We start from the raw sequence: 20,442 nt of genomic DNA, 5'->3' as shown, positions 1-20,442 counted from the left end.
AATGCCATTAACCAGTACCTACAGCCTGCCCACCCACCCACCCACCCCCAACTAAAACCTCTTCTAAACATTATCAAGGATCTATAAGCTATCATGGATGATGATCTCTCACTCTCATAGACCTTAGAGGCAGGCCAGTCCTTGCTTACAGAGAGCTCCCCAGTTGGAAACATACTCTCACCAACTCCACATCCTGCAACAGAAAAACTAATGTAAGAACCTATTCCTTCAACAAACCCTGTTGCCAATTCTGTCCACATACCTATCTCAGTGACACCACCACAAGACATAACCACATCAGCAACACCATTAAAGCCTCATTCATTTGCACACCTATAAATGTAATATATGCCATCATATGCCAACAATGCCCCTCTGCCATGTACAGCGGACAAACCAGACTGTCTCTACACAAGAGAATAAATGGACACAAATCAGACATTAAGAATACAAAAACCAGTGGGAGAGCACTTAAACTTCCCTGGACACACTGTTTCTGGACATGCAAGGTGCCACTGTCAGGCTAAAAAAAACTTCAACAACACGCTGCACGGAGAAACTGCTGAGCTAGAATTCATATGCAAATTTTACACCCTGAAACAAGGTTTAAATAGGGCACATGGAATGGTTCTCACGTTACAATAGGTAATTTCCCATTCAGATAGTCTCATCCACTCTATATGCCAACTAGCCTAAAAAAATCTCTAAGTCTTTCAAGTGTCAGACTCCTTATTGTTTTTGCTGAAACAAACTAATATGGATTCCTATCTGGAGTGGGAATGCTTCTCAGAAAACAATACAGAAAAAAAGATAGAATGACCAGTCAGGTAAAAGGAGCTGGCTAGGGGCTCGCCCCACAGCTCAGGACTGCCCCAACCCCGAGACTCCCACCCCCAATTGCCCTTTAGGGAAGGCAGGTAGGACTGAAGCTGTCCTTCCCCAGATTCTACTGGGACATTGTATTTGTCACTTACACCCAGATGGAAGGCAACAGCCAGCACTCTCTCTGGCCCTGTTAACCAATTAAACAGGGTGAGTGGGTGAGCCACTCCAGCCCATCCAGGTTGGAGTGGTCCTTCCCCACCCCCTACCTAAATCAGGGCACACCCCTGTCCACAGCAGGCCCTGTGGGGATGGGGCAACCCCCTGCACCATGGCAGCTGGGGAGCTGCTCCAGCCCCCACCAGTTATCTGTAACCAGTATGCCTCACCAATTAAGGGTGAGGTTTACCAGTTAACCAGTTCAACATTCACATCATGATTTCCCACTTCCCCATATTCTGCAGAATATTAACTGTTAAACAAGATACTAACAAACTATTTTTTTCAGATGTCACTTCATAGTCTGAAAGCCTATAAAAGCTATTTGGGCTTTTAATTGTGATTACGAATTCACAAACTACTTTTACCTCATATACATGACACTGGAGCTGTACCTAAAAGGGCTTATAGAATCTTGTAGCAAAACTGCAGAATTAATTGAAATATGTGTACAAGCTATAAGCAAGGAAACGTCTCCAGAGCAAATATTGTTTTAAAATGGACACGAAATCAAACTGGGAGATTTTCTTGTTATTCTTATAAAGTTAATACAGCAAATGAAAAAAGTTTAGAGAACCAATGACCTAGAACTAACCTCTAGTAACTTCACTATTCCTTCAGACATTGCTTTTAAATCAAGTATATTCAGATCTTGGATTTAAGCAACAGACTTTAGTGTATCAAAAAACTAAAATTTTATTAACAAGTAGCTAGGGACAAAATAAAGCATTTAACTGCAGCCCAAATAATTATATCATAAAGAAAAAACAATTCAGAGTAAAGTAATTTATATATACAATTATACCTCAGATTTTGTGGTAAGTAATTTCCCCCATCTTTTTATGAAGGGTTAGAACACCAGTATCACTTACAAGTCTCCCTGGAAGCCGAGAGCTAACTTCCCCCTTGGCTCCAAAGTAGACTGATCACTATGAGAAGATGCTGATGGAAGTGAAAATCTCCTTTCTTCTAGGTAAGAAGCCTGAACATCAGAAAACCTGTTGGAAAAAAAATTCTATATGTTCAAATCTTTTCAATTCTTAAGAGCTGACAAAAATAAAGCTCACAAGCATGCATATACCATCTATTGTAATTGAATGATCCTGGATAACTCAAAACTGTTTCAATTAATATAGATGTTTTGAAAGTATATATTAGGTAGTCAGTGAGGGAGCTGTGTAGTACTTCTTCCCCCCGTCCCCTTTATAAATACTGTATGAGCTTCAGGCTGTTTGATACTAACCTTCCTGAATGTCAGAATTAAATCTAAAAAGGTTGTGAGGAGGGGGAGAAACACACAAGAAACAAAATAATGGCAAAGGTGAGGCACCTTGAGGAAACAGTGTGGGTAAAGGAAGGCAATTCTAAATTGGGGGTATTCCCCTTTCTGGATCTTTCCAACTAGAACGGTTTATTTTCCCAAAACCGAGCCAAGGATCAAAACACTCAGAGCAGTGGTTCCTAACCTTTTTTTTTTAAAACCGAGGACCAGCAAACTCATTCAAAAATTATTGGCAGACCAACACAAACATTTGCATATTCATTGTGGTAATTTTAAGAGGTCACGTGTTATTATAAATTGCATCTGTACGCACACAATACATATCAAGCTTTGCTTCTCATTTATGTGCAGTCCCCACAACTGATTTTTCTCAGAGTCAGAGGCCTCCCCAACTCAAAAAAGGTTTCTCCACCCCTGGGCTACAGCATCAGTCAAAGCCAACAAACTGGCAAGGAGTTACACAAGACAGGGACACACAAGATGATGTCATCAGGAAAGACTGATTCTCACGGTCAGAGATCCATTTCGAAGTGTTAGGGTATGTCTACACTATACAATTAGGTCAAATTTATTGAGGTTGACATTTAGCATCCATTTTTATCAAGTCAAAAGGTGCACACCCTCACTAAGCACGGTCAGTCTGCAGCACGGCTGAGTAAGACATGGCCTGGGGCTCAGACCTAGCCAACCTAAGACTTCTACCTGGCCACTTTCTATTTATGTCCTGATGCCCATACAACCAAGTTTCCAGGCAGTGCCTCAGGCAGCAGGATCCTATTTAATAGCTCACAGCTGCAGTGCTACCTTGGCAAGAGCTGGAGCCACAAACCCTTAAAATAGCTGCAGCAACCCCACGTGGCTGCCAAGCAATGCAGTAGCAGCGGGGCTGGGAGTCACAAGCTCTTCACTATGTTTTTAGTTCAAAGCCTCTAAGCCCAAACAACTCGGGGAGAGCAAGGGAGGCTAGTCCCCAGCCTTGGCCCTCCCTCCCCAGCCCTTCTGCTCCAGACATTATCCATTCCAGAGGTGGAGAGGACAGAGCCAGCCCACAACCACGTACCAAAATTCATTAAGGGTATGAAAAATTATTGCCCACCCCTGGTCTATGTAGTGCACCCCCACTATCATGGACTCACACAGTAATGCACTATTGGTAGTCAATGCACAGTTCCCGTTGCCCACTTGAATTCTGGATTAGGCTCCCAATAGGCCAAAAAAGTTGTCTCAGGTTTGTCCAGAGCCTAGCCAGGTACAAATGTGAAGTGCTGTCCTGGTATGCACCACTGCCACAGCTCCCACTGCCTAGAAACAGCAATCTATGGCCAACGGGAGCTGCAATTTCCCATACCTGTGGATGCACAGGTAAACAATGCGTCTTGCAGCCAGCTAGTGGTTTGTAAGGGTAAGCCACAACAGAGAGGTGAAAATCCTTGCCCTAAAAGAAGTGGGGCAATAGATGAAACGCAAATTCCTATCTTGGCATCAGACCACCTTGCTAAAGGGGACATAAACCACAAGGGACATTTCTCACTGTCGTTGCAAATCCTGGTGAATCACAAGAGCCATTTCACCAACATCAATGTTGGATGGTCAGAAAAGGTGCATGGTGTGTGAATCTTCTGGAACTCTGGTCTCTTTAAAAAAAAAAAAAAAAAAAACAAGACAGAACTTTCTTCCCAGACCAGAAAACCACCACTAGCTATCTTGAAATACCAATTATCCTTAGAGACCCAGCCTACCCCTACACATGAAGTTGTAAACAAGCACCACAGTCAGCAGTAAAGAGCAGTTAAATTACAGGCTGAACAAGCGCAGAATGGTAGTAGAATGTGTCTTTGGCCATTTAAAGGATCACCGGCACAGTTTACTCACTATGTTAGACCTCAGCAAAAGCAATATTCCTGTTGCTGTGCGCTGCAAAGTATCTATGAAAGTAAAGGGGATGTTTCTGGCACAGATGGAGGTTAAAGTACATCACCTGGCCACCATTTATGAGCAGCCAGACACCATGGCATTAAGGAGAGTACAGTAAAATGTACTGCACAGAAAGGCTTTGAAAGCCAGTTTCACGAATGACTCGACAATGATGTGACGTGTGTATCGCTCAGTACCGAGCTACCCCAAGTTGTATGTGTACCACCACACCAGACTTGGAACAGTGATTGAAGATTCTACTGTTCTGAAATCATGCATTTTTATTGGGCTACAAAATGAAGTCACCACTGAAGAGGAAAGACGACACAGGCATAACCAGGATCTGATAACATTTGGGGGGGGGAAGGGAGGGAGTGAGCACAAGAACATGCAGCTTATTACATCTTCCCTGTATGGGAACCAAAGATTTGGGAATGACAGCGTTATGCTCCATAAGCATTCCTCAGAGCCAAATGAAGGGCTTCTTGGGCCTTTTCTTCTCCCTTCCTGCATTCTAGAACATCTGGTAGAGGAATTTAGTGAGGAAAGCAGGTGGTTTATCAATGGCTGTGGTGTGACTCTATGCTCTAACCGCTTTTCCTGTGCCTCCCCTACATGTTTCATGAGGTCTGTTTGCTCCCCCATGAGCCTCAACATCCTCATCCTGTATGCTACTTTCATGCTCCCTGCATGCTTTCCTGTCTCCTGTGCACTTTGGATAACCTCTAATAGCATACACATCCATACACTGAGTTGTGTCCTATCAGTGTGGGCAGATTGCATAAGCTTCTTCAACATATTGTCACATGTATTTTTTCCCCCCCTTCTAATCGGTGAAAACCTAACTTCTGGAAAAACAGGGGAAGATACTACAGGCAGGCCTCCAGTTGCATTGGGGGGGAAACCCAAAGGTAGACTTTACAGAAAATAACTTTTTTTACAATGCAACTCTTGTACACTGAATGAAGCAGTTTATAGTACATTTGTTAAGTAAAGACCAAATTTTGCATTTTAAATTTAGCACCTATCAAAAAGGTAGAATATATGGCAGAACACTGGGCAGCTGAACTCTGTTTGCAAGCATGCATGCTAAGCAGCACATTAGGAGCAGTCTTTTGCATCTGCTTTGAAAACATATATCAAAGCCCTCAGCCCTCATTCATGTTTTACATTTGCAAAGGATGACAACAGGTTGAGGTGGAGGGGCATAGATGTACACAGTCTACATGGGGTCACACACATACCCCACCACAGTATGGCTCTTCGCCAGGATGATCCCTTCAAGCCTCTCCAACAGGGCAGCACTCTTTGGATCAAAATTTGGGGGGGCGGGGAATAAGCAAACAAGTGTATTAAATACTATTAAATTACAGAACTTCTCCCATTTCACCCCCATCATCATGTGCAGTATCAATATTCTCCAAATCAGAAAGCATGAGAAAGAGCAGATGCTGCATGAATGAGGCCAGAGACCTGGGTCTTACACTGCTCTGCTTTGTGCTGCAATTATGCCAGCACAATTATCACTTACCGCTGGCTTGGAGTGGTAAAGTATCCTACCGTCCTTGTGAGAAGGATTACAGTACCTCAATCAGACTTTTGTAGAGATGTGCAGAGAGGATTCCCAGCCCATCTCCAGTAGGGATGTTAAAATGTGTTTATTTTTGTAAAGGCGGAAAATTTCAGCAGTTACATATTTACATGTTGGGGGCAGCAGGGAGATGCCCATCCTCATTTCCTGATTCTGTACACAATTCATATACATGACATTTTAATCCCCAGTTTAGCCTGGTGTTCATAAGGCTACATGGCTACTTTAATTTCCTGAGTTGTTTTTTTTCTTGCCAAAAAACAAGTTATTGTAATTAATACAAGTCCATCTATAATTTCTGCTATGTAGCCTTTACTTTTAATTATAAATACAAAAATAAAAACCTCAAAGAAATTACTACAATGTTAGTGATGGTCATGTTCATAGTGAACAGTTCTTTGGTTAACAACTCTGCACAATTCTGGCAGTTGACAGAAGAAAAGAAGAGTAGGATATACATTTTCAAACAACTTTCTAAAGTAAACCTAGAAATCTCACTGATAATAGGGACTCATTTAGTTACAGATAACTGTTTGTCTAGTGACTGAAAATTCTTATATTCTATCTTTATGAAAAAGACACAACAAGGAGTACTGTTGCACCTTAAAGGTCAAGATTCATTTGGACATAAGCTTTCCTCAGCAAAAACCCACTGCATCAGATCCATGCACAGGACCCCTCATAGTTTTTGTGGATAGAGGTTAACATAGCTACCCTACTCATCCTTTTCTATCATTATGACCAAGTGCATAGCCAAGAACAGCTGACAAAAAGAGTCAATGCCTGTAAGTTATCACATATACAGGCAGTCCCCGAGTTACGCGGATCCGACTTATGTCGGATCCGCAGTTACGAACGGGGCCCTTCCTTTCCCTGGTCTCCAGCAGACCAGGGAGAGGAAGCAAAGCGGCGGAACACGCGGGCAGTGGACAGGGCTGTCCGCTGCCCACGTGCTCCGCGGCTTGGCTCTGCTTTGCCCCCCCGTCCCCCTGGTCTGCAGCTGCAGACCAGGGGGACGGGACGGGGGGGGGGGCGCGCAAAGCAGAGCAAAGCAGAGCCAAGCCGCGGAGCGCACGGTCAGCGGCTTGGCTCTGCTTTGCCCCCTCCCCCTCCCCCTGGTCTGCAGACCGGGGGGACGGGGGCAAAGCAGAGCAAAGCAGAGCCAAGCCACGGAGCGCGCGGTCAGCTGACAGCCCAGACATGTCTGGGCTGTCAGCTGCCCGCGTGTTCCGCCGCTTTGCTCCCCGTCCCCCTGGTCTGCAGACCAGGGGAACGGGGAGCAAAGCAGAGCAAAGCCACGGAGCCCGAGGGCAACAGGACAGCCACAGCACGTCTGGGCTGTCCCACTGCCCCGCGGCTTTGCTCCAGACACCTGTGGTACAGCAGCTGGGGCGCTGCCAGTTGGTCCCGTAGCGCTGCTCTGGGCGCTACTGGACCAACCGGGCAGCACCCCAGCTGCTCTGCCCCAGGCGTCCTGATTCAGCCACTGCTGGTCAGTTTCAGCAGCGGCTGAATCAGGACACCTGGGGCAGAGCAGCTTGGGTGCTGCTGGGTTGGTCCAGTAGCGCCGAGGAGCGGCGGCGCTACTGGACCAACCCAGCAGCACCCAAGCTGCTCTGCCCCAGGCGTCCCCAAGTCAGCCGCTGCTGAAACTGACCAGTGGCTGACTACAGGAAGCCCCTGCCCCGGGCTTCCTGGAATCAGCCGCTGATGAGTTTCAGCAGCAGCTGACTTGGGGATGCCTGCGGTTCTTAAGTTGAATCTGTATGTAAGTCAGAACTGGCATCCAGATTCAGCCGCTGTTGAAACTGATCAGTTTCAGCAGCGGCTGAATCTGGACGCCAGTTCCGACTTACATACAGATTCAACTTAAGAACAAACCTACAGTCCCTATCTTGTACGTAACCTGGGGACTGCCTGTAATTGCAAGAAATGTAATATGACATTTTGAGCGCTCTCTCATATAAATCCACAGAAAAAACAAAAAAGTCATATAAATCCACAGAAAAAACAAAAAAGACAAATGGTGCCAAGAGCCAAACAGGACTGGGCTAAAGAACAATATTCTAGCCTAAGGTGGACAATATTTTTTGATGGAGGAGATACTCCAAGGATTTGCTAAGCAAAGGCCACACTCTTCCATGGAGGAAGTGCAGAGTCTTGGATGGAGGTTGGGGGAAGAAGGGAGCTCAGAGTAGGGGATTAGAGTGCAGGAAAGAGTTTGGAATCTAGGAGTGAGTTTGAGGCGAGGGGGTTATGACCAGGAGCTGAAGATTGGGGTGCATGGTCCAGGAGAAAATTCAGACCTGGAGAAGGTATGAAGGCACCGGGAAGGGATAGTAGCCTGGGCCAGGGTACAAGAGGAGGTGCAGGTACAAGAGGATTATGCGTGCAGGAGCAAAGATGCAGAGAATTATGAAGAAGAGACTGAGATACCAAGTGCAGACTCTGAATGGGAGGTGCTTATCTAGGGGACTCCCAAGCAGCAGCCCAGTAGAAGCCTCGAGCAGACTCCTTGCCTTTCATGCCCCTGAATGTTGCTCAAAGCAGACTGCTGCAGGAGCTACATGCTCTCTGCACTGCGCACTCCTGGAGGGGAAGGGGACAGGGCAGTACTTCACATGCTGCCTGTGCCACAAGCATGACCCATGCAGCTGCCATTAGCTGATTTCTGACCAACAGGAGCTGCACAATTTTTCTGGGGCAAGGGCAGTCCACAAGACCACCTCCACCACCACCACTGGTGGTGCACAGAGAGCACATAGCCCCCAGCAGCCAGCCACTTTAAGCAGCTTATGAGGGCACGGAAGCTGTCCGAGACTCCTGCTGGGCTGCAAGATGTTGGCAGGCCAGATGTTGCCCATGGGTCCTATTTTGCCTTGCTTCTATTCTAGGACAACACAAAGAATACAGGATAATAGAATTATAGGAGACTACACAATCTAAATTCTGAAGACTCTTTCATGCTCGCTTGGAAATGGTAATGGTCCCAAACTCAATTTAACATTTTACATCCATACAGGAGGCAATAGGTATTGTGTGTCACTTGGCTCAAACTTTAAGGAGGAATCACATGCTTTACTCACTAGCATGCTGGTTGTATCTTTGGTACCAAAATCTGTTCCAACTACTCAGTCAGCATTTTGTGATAGTAACCTTAACTTAAAAAAAAACACACACACACACACACACACACACACCCACACCCCCCGACCAAAAAGTCAACAGTTTCAGAGGCGTAGCTGAGTTAGTCTATAACTAGAAAAACTTAAACAACGAATAGTCTAGTAGCACCTTAAAGGCTCACAAAACATGTAGATAGTATCATGAGCTTTCGTGGGCACAATCCACTTCAGCTTAAGTAGTGCTCCACTAAGTTATCTCCTAATTTTTATTCGATGATAGTCTCTATTCAAAACTATTGTAAAGTCAAATGCATCTAAAGGTTTCTGATTTCAAGAAAAGTACTATGTACCCGTTATTCTCTAACTACTAGGATTAATAACTACTGATGTGCCAGTAGTATGCTCCAGAGTTAGATTACTATTCAACTTAAAGATACTGTTTCACAGTATACATTTTAATCTCCCGTCTAAAAAACAAGCTAAAATTTGTAATGAAGCATCACAACTTCAAGTTTTATTTGTCAAAATGCTATATTTTGTAGCATCCAGTGTTATAGCTGTGTTATTTCCTGCATATTCACTATCAGAAGTCGTTCCCATAACAGCTATTCCTTATTTACCTTTCCTCATTTTGTAGTGATCAAAAGTTCGTTCTGTAACAGACATTTTTCAACACTTATTGAATTCATGCCATGTTACAGAAGTCTTCAAATAACCTCTTTCAGCCTTTCTGAGCAGACATCTCATACCACTCCTGTAACAAAAGTGTATTTTAGGTTATCAAAGGTATCATGAGGACAGTCTTACCTGTTGTCACAGCATGTTTTATTCCTGGCAACAGTTGAAGCTGCAACAGGCAACCCAAGATTTGATGAAATGGTAACATTTTCCAAAATCCTACTGGTATTACTGTTCAATGAGTTAGCCAAAAAGCTTGGAAACGTCTCATCTGCAATATTTCGGAAATCTTCCATCATGCCATATATCACATCACACTGTTTAAAAATCAATTGAAAGAAGTCAGTACCATCTTGCTTGTTTTGCTGAACTCAAAACACTTACTGGTAATGAAGGTCCTATAAACTCCCACTGGAAGCAATATGGCCAGATGCTTCACAGTGGAGACACACAAAGATTTTATTTTCACAAACCAGCATGGAAGGACTCTAAGCCCAGTTATGTGACTATCGGAGAAGCAGTCCTGATTCTGAATTGTATACTAAATTCTTAATTATCCATGGCCTAAATAGCTACAATAGCCTCTACCGTCATTGTACTACTAACAGTACAGGTTGAATGTCTCTGGTCCAACAGGACTACAGATTGCTGGAGCAGAGCCCCAAGGCGACAGCAGCACCAGCAGCCGTAACAAGTTAGGGCATCTCTTCACTATCCAGTGGACAGAGGGGGCAGCGATTAATCTAGCAGGCGTCCATATATTATGTCTAGTATAGAGGTGATAAATAGACCGCTGAGCACTCTCCTATCTACTCTGGTACTCCACCAGAACAAGAAGAGTAGAGTCAAGTCAATGGGATGGGAGGACGTCAGCTGTCCACTTACTGCAGTGAAGTATGTAGAACTATGTACATTGACTTCAATTATGTTAGTTACATAGCTGAAGTTACCTAACTTATATTGACAGCCTCTGATCATATTAAGGATGTTAAGTAACAGTTAATTTATTAGTCGAGTGGAATTTCCACTAGTTGATAGGCACTTGCACATTCCTCCTTTGAAATGTACAAGAGCTCCCACTAGCGCTATATCTACACTACAAGTTTCCTTGGCAAATATGCTAATGAGGGACTCATTTGCATGTTTTCTGCCCATCTGTTTGTGCACTAGGGGTTTTTGCGCAAAAACAAGCAGTATGGATGTTTTCTTTTTGCACAAAAACCCCTTTTTCAGCAAGATCCACACCAATCTGTGCCGTGCTGCCCAGCGTCACACAGCAGCACCACACAGCTGATTCCGGGCTCAACTGTGCAGCGCTGCCCCTTTGAAATACCCCCCCCCCCTTCTTCTCCGTTTGTTGCCTCTATATGATAAAGGTAGCAAGAGGGGTGGGGAGGGAAATCAACTGGCCCGTAACATCCCTAGATCATATAGACTTGTCTTAGAGCCCTCAAGATGTCTGAGATGCCTGACCTTCAATTAGCAAGCTGTAAATGTAAGGGACTAAAAAAAACTTTAAGAAAACAAGATAATCACTAAGGAACTATAGGACCAAACAAAAATATATACATAATATCATGAGCTTTCATGGGTATAACCCACTTTCTCAGATGACAAATATGGAGCAAGAGGCTTAGATTTTGAAATATAAAGCAAAAAGAGGGAAAAGGGAGAGGAGCAAGAAAGAAAAAACCTGTCAAATTAAAGTGTCCATGTTAAATGAGGGTAATAATATCAGGCTGTAAGTGCCTGATACTTAACCTTTGATGTCCTTTTGGTGTTGAATATCCAGTTCAGGTCTTTGTTCAAGCTGTGCAAAATAACCCTCTTTCTGCTTTATAATTTCAAAATCCAGCCCTTGTTCCATATGTCATCTGAAGAAGTGGGTTGTGTCCACAAAAGCTCATGGTACTATTTATATTTTTGTTAATCTCTAAAGTGCTACAGGACCCTTTTTTTAAAAAAAAGGATTTTTTTTACATTACAGACCCCAATATGGCAACCCCTCTGAGACCTGTAAGGGGACCAATAGCCACTTACTAAAACTCAATGTGGGTTTTTGGCTGGCTAGCCTCAGTACCTAAAAGGAGGGGGCAGGGATCATGCCCAGGTCAGTCAAACAGAGCATTGACAGGGCAAGCAGGCGAATCAAGGAGCCAGCATGTTGGAAGAGGAGGTCCAATCTTCCATATGAGCTGCGTTTTCCTGGATCAGAAAGGGTGGGGCAGAGCTAAGGAAAGAGCAGGGGCAGGAGATGAGCTGGGGAGGAGAGCTATGCTAGCCAGAGAGAGATCACAGAGAGCAAATTCATGCTGCGATGAGAGCTACATTCACAGAGCCAGAGAAGGTACCAAGGAGCCACAGGCAGAGCAGCAGAGTGTGCAGCTGAGGGTGGAGCAAGCTGGAGCTGGTGTGATGAGCAGCAAGGCTGAGCAAGAGGGGAACATGGGTAGAGGCTCAACACAGGGAAACTCCAACAGCCAAGAGGCCTTGCAGGCCAGAATGGAGGGGCAGCTGATGCTCTGGGTGGCAAGACCCTTCTCCCCAGCAAGTGTCTGACCTGCAACATAGCCCAGGCCTGAGGAGAAAGCCTGGGACCTATGAGAAACAGAATGTGAACTGCCCTTGCATTCCACAGACACTGTTTATAAGGTCTCCATGTCACAGAGCAAAGTACAGGCAGTCCCCGAGTTACGCGGATCCGACTTACGACGGATCCGCAGTTACGAACAGGGCCCTCCCTCTCCCTGGTCTCCAGCAGACCAGGGAGAGGAAGCAAAGCGGCGGAACACGCGGGTAGCGGACAGCCCAGACATGTCTGGGCTGTCGGCTGCCCGCGTGTTCCGCCGCTTTGCCCCCGTCCCCCTGGTCTGCAGACCAGGGGGACGGGGAGCAAAGCAGAGCAAAGCCACGGAGCACGCGGGCAGCTGACAGCCCACGGGGACGGGGAGCAAAGCAGAGCAAAGCCGCGGAGCATGCGGGCAGCTGACAGCACAGACGCGTCTGAGCTGTCCGCCGCCCGCGTGTTCCGCCGCTTTGCTCCCCGTCCCCCTGGTCTGCAGACCAGGGGGACGGGGAGCAAAGCAGAGCAAAGCCACGGAGCCCGAGGGCAGAAGGATAGCCACAGCGCGTCTGGGCAGTCCCGCTGCCCCCGTGCTCCGCGGCTTTGCTCCGGACGCCTGTGGTACAGCAGCTGGGGCGCTGCCGGTTGGTCCCGTAGAGCTGCTCTGGGCGCTACTGGACCAACCCAGCAGCACCCCAGCTGCTCTGCCCCAGGCGTCCCCAAGTCAGCCGCTGCTGAAACTGACCAGTGGCTGACTACAGAAAGCCCCTGCCCCGGGCTTCCTGGAATCAGCCACTGATCAGTTTCAGCAGCAGCTGACTTGGGGATGCCTGGGGTTCTTAAGTTGAATCTGTATGTAAGTCAGAACTGGCGTCCAGATTCAGCCGCTGTTGAAACTGATCAGTTTCAGCAGCGGCTGAATCTGGACGCCAGTTCCGACTTACATACAGATTCAACTTAAGAACAAACCTACAGTCCCTATCTTGTACGTAACCCGGGGACTGCCTGTAATCTGTTTTCTATTAACTTTTTTCCATTTTTAAATTGATTGATGTTTAATACATTGAATTTGCTTTGAACTGTATGTAATCATCAGTGGCTCAGGGAAACATTCATTGTCAAAAGAACACCCATGAGTGGGATACTGTAGTCCCTGCCCTTGGCGACCACAACATTAGGAGTTAAGACCCAGGAATCCTGGGCCCAGCCTTATTTGAGTTACAAGGACTCTGCTGACAGGCGAGTGCAAGGTGCACTTGCCAAGTCAGCAGGGACTCTGGGTAAAGGAGGTGGAACCAGAGACTCAGATCCTTTCACTAGCCCATTTTACCAGGGTAGCATAGAAGCCAGGAAAGTACCCCTCAACAGTGGGACCATTTGCTCGTTTACATAATGATGCTTAGAGCACTTTCATCTTCCTCTGCTTCTACAGGCTAAACTGTACCCAAAGGATCATAAAAAAATCCTATACAACACATCAACTTCATTAAACCTGCTGAATCAGAGGCAAAGACCCACAGCAACGGGCTCCTAGAAATGCAGCTCCTCTACAACATACACATCCCTTCTGTCTTGTCTACAGCCAGGGAGCCCAGTGGGTGTACGAAGATGAGGGCATCAAACAAAAGCCTGGTTTGAGGTGAAACCTAGCTAACAATGGGGCAAAACTTGGCTAATATAAAGTAAAGCAAAGTAAGCTGCGAGCAAGAGGCAAGCCCCTGCTCACAGAACTTGGCACAAACAGGGCTGAAAGTGTAAGACACTGATAGCCCCAGGTGTAGTACAGTAATTGGTACTGATCATAAGTTGAAAGCTCACTGCAAAAGGATGGTAATGTTAGCTCACTGAGGAAGACCTTGATACCCACACTTCCCACAGATACCAACCCAGGATTAGGAAAGGGTCTAAAATGACAGCATGATGGAAAGAAATGATCTAATCAAGCCACGAGATGATGGGTGGTATCTAAATTGCACCAGAGGGTGGTAACGTGATACATCATTCCTGATGTGTAACTTGTTTGCATTTGTACATAAAGTGGTGCCTTGGAGTGACAGTTGTTGTTCAACCAAGGGGGCAGTGGGACCTCACACTGAGTCCATTGGCGAGGTATCGTGGTTCAGTAGAGTGCACTGACAACTATTGCCGTACTTCGCTTAACAATACATCTGGACAAGCGCCTTCGATCGTAATCTGATTAGTGGTCTTTGGGGGCTCTATCAATGTCTGCTGTGTTGACTTAAGTCAACATGACACACATGATTGAGCGCACACGCACACAGAGCCTTCTGGTTATCATCACTGACAGAGCAGGAGACCTGTCAGGACTCAACACTAAATCCTAACCTACTACATTAGTGACTGTACAATAGTAGGCACCACAGGGACATTTCACAAGGATACCATTGATCTCTGCTGGTTCCCCACTCAGGAGACAAAGTGGGATACGGAGTAGGGATGCTACATTTTGATTAATCAGCTAATCAAGTAGTCAATGGAATTTCCATCTACTACTCCATTAGTTGAGAAGGGCATGGTGGGCTGCTCACTATCCCAGCTATGCCTCTGCCTTTGAAATGTAGCAAGAGACCCAGGGCTCTCCTGCTCCATTTCAAAGGCAGAAACACCACAGCTAGGACCAGGTGCAAGTGGGGACTGCTTGAGTCCCTGGCTCCAGCCGTTTCCCCGCCGCACCTCTGCCTCCCTGGGGCAACTGGGAAGGAGAGCCGGCTTTTAAGCCCGCCAACTCTTGCTCCCTCCCTCCCCCGCTGCCTCCAATACTGGGCACGGCTCCTAATGTAGCCATGCTAATTCCGAAGTAAGGGTACCCGTTTCTGGTTCAGCGCGCATCATTTCGCCCAGTCAACAGCCAGCCAGCCCCACAACAGTCTCGAGTCCTCTAGGCGGCCCAGGAAGGTCTCTGGAAGCGAAGGCAGGAGCCCCCCGCTAGCAGGGTGCGGGGCCCGGCTTCCCTCGGACAGCTGCGTGGGGGGAGGTGGGGCATGGACCGTACTCACCACGCGCCTCCCCGAGAGCTCGGCCTTTGCCGCGTGCGCCCGGGGCTGAGACACTCCCGGCGAGAGAAAGCAGCAGCAGCCGGGACCCGACACTTTCCTGCCGGGAGCAGCCCGGCCCCGCAACCGCCACAAGTTCAAACCCTCCCCCCTCCGCCGCGCTCGCTCACCCAGCCCTGCGCAGCGGGAGAAGGAGGCGGGCGCTGCAACCGCCCCGCCGGATTTGTGCGCGAGACACCCAGCGCAGCCCGCGGCAGCCGCGCGAGACCCCTCCCACTTGCATGCACCCAGCCCCGCCCCCGGGGCGCGCGGTCACAGACGCCTCTTCCTCCACCCCACCCCCCTCCCCTCCGCGACTCTTTCTGTACCTTCGGGGCGGAGCCCGCGCGGGTCCGGAGGCTCAAGGGGCGGGGCCAAAGAATCCGGAAAAATTGAATAAAAAAAAAAAAAAAAAAAAAGCGGGAGCTGACCCTTGGCCGCTCAGGTTTAAAAATGAAAGCCGGGGCTAAGTTTGTGATTGGGGAAGGGTGAGGAAAACGAGAGGCGTGACGTCATAAACCCCGCCCCAGGCTGTTGTGAGTGACACCTGCCGGGGGAGAGGGCGGGAAAACTTCGGGGCTTACGTCAGAGCGGAGCGGATGCCCGCGGAGGGCCCCGTGGCAGCCAGCGGAGAGCGGCCGGGGCTGCCTGCAGTGAAAACAGACACTGTCCGACCCTTCGCAAGGGCGCCGACTAGCGGCGCGAGGCTGCGGTTGACTTTGTCTTTCATGTAAAGGGAGGGGGGGGGGACCTCTAGCCTGCGCGCTGCTTTAAGCACCATGAGCCTCCCCTGCAGCGCCGCCGGATACTTCTAGTCCCTCTCCTGCACCTGGGAGAGGCCCGCGCACATCTGGGGGGGGGGGGAGGGAGAAGCTCCATGGGCTGGAGCGCTGCGGCGTTTCCCTAAGGTGGCAGTGAAAAAGGCTGGAGCTGCTTTCCAGCCTCCTGCAGCTGCAAAAGCTGGCAAAACTCCTTTTGCTGGGAAGGAGAAGGGCGGGAACAGAGGAAGGACCGGGGAGAGGGGAGAATCTGTTCTCAGAGTGGGAGGGAAGCACCAGAATCCTTGCCCTGCATGGGGGTGTCTTTAGGGAGGAAGGGGTGGCCCACAGCTGGGCAAGCCCCAGCACTCCTTCCCTGTATATGTGGCTTCAGCAGGGAACGGTATCTGGTAGCCCCAGCCACACAGTGCTAGCAATGGGGTGGAAATCCCTTGCAGGAGTGGTAGGGAAGGGAAGCACACACCCTCAGCCCTTTCCCTGCAAAAAGCAAACTCAGACATCACACTAACATTCTGTGGCTACGTCTACACTGGCCCCTTTTCCGGAAGGGGCATGTAAATTTCACCAGTCGTCGTAGGGAAATCCGCCGGGGATTTAAACATCCCCCGCTGCATTTAAATAAAAATGTCCGCCGCTTTTTTCCGGCTTTTAAAAAAGCCGGAAAAGAGCGTCTAGACTGGCCCCGATCCTCCGGAAAAAGTGCCCTTTTCCGGAGGCTCTTATTCTTACTTCAAAGTGGAATTTGTGTGTGCCTGTGTTTTTTCTCTCACTGTGTGCCCCCCAAAATGTTATCGCTGTTGGTTAGCAGCCACTGACCCAAAAAAAGGCTCCCTACATTGATGTAAAGCATCCTCTGAGTTGCTGCTGGTAGGAGTTAAATATTCTCCTCCTAATTAAAGACATTTCTAGAACTGGCTAGCTGTGCCAGCTGCATCAGTGACCAGATTGCATAAAAGCACATTTTTAGGATACCAAACCTATCACGAGATGGGCCAGAATTAACACACAACTGCATACCTGATATAAAAGCTAAAAAAATAATTGCCACGCACCTTTCAACAGTATGTATAGCACACACACAAACTTATGAGACTCTCAACCTGTCAGATTAATGTTTTGTTAACATTAAAATTGACAGTAAAAAAAACTTGAAATAAATGTTTCAGTTCTTACTGCAGGCACATCAAGGTTTTTTTAATTTCTGGATTTTAACAACAAATGGTCTGGTAGCACTTTATAGACTAACAAAACATGTAGATGTATCATGAGCTTTCGTGGGCACAGCCCCCTTCTTCAGATGACCGGAGTTTTGAGTTTAGGATGTGCAGATCCAAAATAAATAGGAGAGAAGGGGCGGGGAGTGGGAGGGGGGTGACAGGGAGCTAGCGAGAATCTGTAAGTATCTGAAGATTGGGTAGTTAAAATGAAGCAGGTAAGAATCAAAGTCAATTGATAGTATCCTTCCTGACATAGGAGTCTACACAAAGAACTTTTGGACTAGTGACTAAGTAAAACAGAAGGCTTAAGAAAATATCTAACAATGAAAAGCTGCTACTTATTCAATTGATAACATACTTAGGCAGAGAGTCCCAGAAGCACAATAGTCATGTTCTTTATCAAAAAATGTGAGGTGTCATTTTTAGACCCAGTTTTACATTAAGGGTTTTTCTTCCCAAAATTGTATTTTAAAGGAAATTTTCATGTCAAGTTTTCAAACTCATGTAGGTTCCTCAGAGCATCTGTTTTGCCATGAAAAATTTAGATTTTGGGGGGGGGATATTATAGGTAGGGCTTATCTTCTATCGACAGCATGCTTTAAGAAGCAACATGACTGTATAGCCATAAACCTGGCATTACTTACAGTAGTGGGCAATAATAGTACAAATATACAAGAATGAGTGTATTCAAAACTGGATTGGGGGAAATGGAGTATCTCATCCACCTTCCTTTTCTTGTCTTGAAGTTTAGAAGGGAAAGCTGAAGTTTTCTTGGGGTTAGTCTGGAGCAGTGGTCCCCAACCTTTCAGGGCTGCTGGGCGCCCGGGGGTGGGGCTGCACATGTGCCGGGAGGCCAGGGGCGGGGTCGCCCATATGCCAGACGCCCAGGGCCTGCATCGCACGTGCCATACGCCCGGGGCAGGGTCGCCCATGCACCGCACGCGCAGGGCCAGCACTGCACATGCGCCGCGTGCCAGGGGCGGGACCACCCCAGATCATTCGGCGGGCACACGTAAATGCCCCGGAGGGCGCTACGGCCCCCGTGGGTACCCCGTTGGGGACCACTGGTCTAGAGCAATTTGAGAATCTATGCCAGAAAAACAAATCTAGAAGTTCTTAGGTAGGCAAATGATATTAGAGAGATTCCTCACCTTTTTCATAATGCAGGTCTCATGTTACTAGGCCCTTTTTTCTAATTTTCCTTGCTCTGTCATTGCCACCTCTTTATGAGCACAAAACATTTGTATAAATCAATTACATTTGAAATATTACTTTCCTAAATATTTACCATTTTTTTATGTCTTAGTTCCACATTTTTTGTCTGTTTATTTTAAGAAAATAAACCTGTTTACTTGTGGTCAACATTTCATTTCCCCCTCCTTCCACTTTAATTTCTCAAGAACCAACACCCTATGAGCAGCCAGCTTTCTGTGTACCATCAGAAAATACTTCTTGGACTAGATTACGAGTTATATTTTTAGGACTAAATATTACAAAACCACTCAAATTCAGTAGCACTATAGGAAATGAAAAGTATAATGTAATGCACACGAGGAGCTGCAGTCTCTGCAGCCGTTATGTATGAAGAACAAGCAAAATAGTATTTTAGGACAAATGAACAAAAGTTCATCTTCAGCAGTTATAGTTTTAGAAGAGTACAGTTTCCACTAAACTACCTCACACTCACCCTTTCTGCTTTTACACACTATGGCTGCATCTACACTGCAGGCTTTTTGTGCAAGAACAAGTGTTCTTGCGCAAAAACTTGCAGAGCATCTACACTGCACGCATGTTCTTGCGCAAGTAAATTTACAGTACAGCGTCAGAAAACAGGGCTTCTTCTGAAAGAGTTATTCCTCTTCCCATGAGGAATAAGCCCTCTTGTGCAAGAGTTCTTCCACAAGAAGGCAGTGTAGACAGGCAACATGAATTTCTTACTCAAGAAACCCCTATGGCTAAAATGGCCATCAGAGCTTTCCTGTGCAAGAGAGCATCCACGCTGCCATGGACGCTCTTGCGCAAAAGCACATGGCAGTGTGGATGCGCTCTTGTGGAAGATCTTTTGCACAAGAACTCTTGCCAAAAAGCTTGCAGTGTAGATGTACCCAAAAGTTCTAGCCACATTTCCACCCAGTAGATGATTACAGAACACTGGAACTGGAAGAGACCTTGAGAGGTCACTGAGTCCAGTCCCCTGCCCTCACAGCAGGACCCAGTACCATCTAGACAGCCCCTGATGGGAGGTTCCATCTGTTCTGACAACACTAGTAACTTTACTTCTGGTGAAATTCTGCACTACTGTAGTGCACCAAACTTTTGTCTCTACCTCCTCCTCCCCCCCAACCCCCGCCCCCCCCCAAAAAAAACATTCTGCCTGGGAGATACTGCAATTACACCTTTCACCCATGAGGGACTGCTGTGGAGACTGTTTTCCTCACTGCACCCTTCCTGTGGAGCCAGGTAAGAAGGCACAGATACAGGGAAGACAGAGCAGGGTACACACCACTGGGTTATAACAAAATAGGATGGGGACACTGTGCTGGGGGTAGAGTAGGAATGCAAGGACACTATGAGATGCAGTATGAATGGGGATGTACAGGCTCACATGGACAAAGGGTAGTTAAAGAGTGCAAGGGACATATGGGAAGAGATGGTTCAGGGACATACTGGAACAGGGAGAAAGGGTGGCTGAGTGAAGGTACAAGAATACATGGGGACAGGGCAGATGTGCCTGACTGAATGGGACAGACCGGGGGGCAGAAATGAGTCAACTGCAGCATAAGGAAAGTGCCCCAATTCCCTAACATGCCTTCTCCCCTGCAAAAAACTGTCCACAGCCAACAATTCTCCAGCTTCACTCCCCAGTTACTTCTATCAATTCTTCCTTCCTTAGATTTGACTCCCACCGACCTCCGCATTGCTTCTGAGGAGTGTGGGAAATAAGTTTCTGTAGTGTACATGAGTTATTCATAGTTTGGTATTAGTATGCCCAGTAAGGAACTTGTATCAGAAAAACTTTGACTGGTCTGTCCTGTTACATGCTCACTAACAGGTTTTTTAAAATAAATTCTCAAACTAAGAAAAGCTAGCATGATTGTATTGTTAATTTGGCAAATAAAATATGCCTAACTTAAATCATCATGCAGAACTTGTACATAAACCTTTCACCAAATGCTGCACAAGCACCTGTGCATGCGTA

General features: G+C 47.0%; 1 protein-coding gene across 5 annotated transcripts in view; it reads right to left on the bottom strand.

The window, feature by feature from the left end:
- Nucleotides 1-15,639, bottom strand: part of CEP192 (centrosomal protein 192) — a 164,760-nt gene extending 149,121 nt beyond the window's left edge. For 3 of the 5 annotated variants that reach the window (XR_012901559.2, XM_075921011.2, XM_075921013.2), the window contains exons 1-3: nucleotides 15,379-15,507; nucleotides 9,761-9,948; nucleotides 1,914-2,039 (exon numbers count right to left, since the gene is read on the bottom strand). Coding sequence is in view for 4 of the 5 variants with exons in the window: in XM_075921011.2 (XP_075777126.2) it covers nucleotides 1,914-2,039; nucleotides 9,761-9,930 (296 nt within the window). In the remaining variant the exon portion in view is untranslated. The other 2 variants (XM_089776315.1, XM_025181879.3) reach the window with 2 other exon arrangements.
- Nucleotides 15,640-20,442: the final 4,803 nt, after the last annotated feature.

This window comes from Pelodiscus sinensis, chromosome 2 (assembly GCF_052426305.1).
Source record: "Pelodiscus sinensis isolate ZL-2025 chromosome 2, ASM5242630v1, whole genome shotgun sequence".
Classification (NCBI taxonomy): domain Eukaryota; kingdom Metazoa; phylum Chordata; order Testudines; family Trionychidae; genus Pelodiscus; species Pelodiscus sinensis.
The sequence above is the reverse complement of the archived record's forward strand: the minus strand, read 5'-3'. Positions and strand labels throughout refer to the sequence as shown.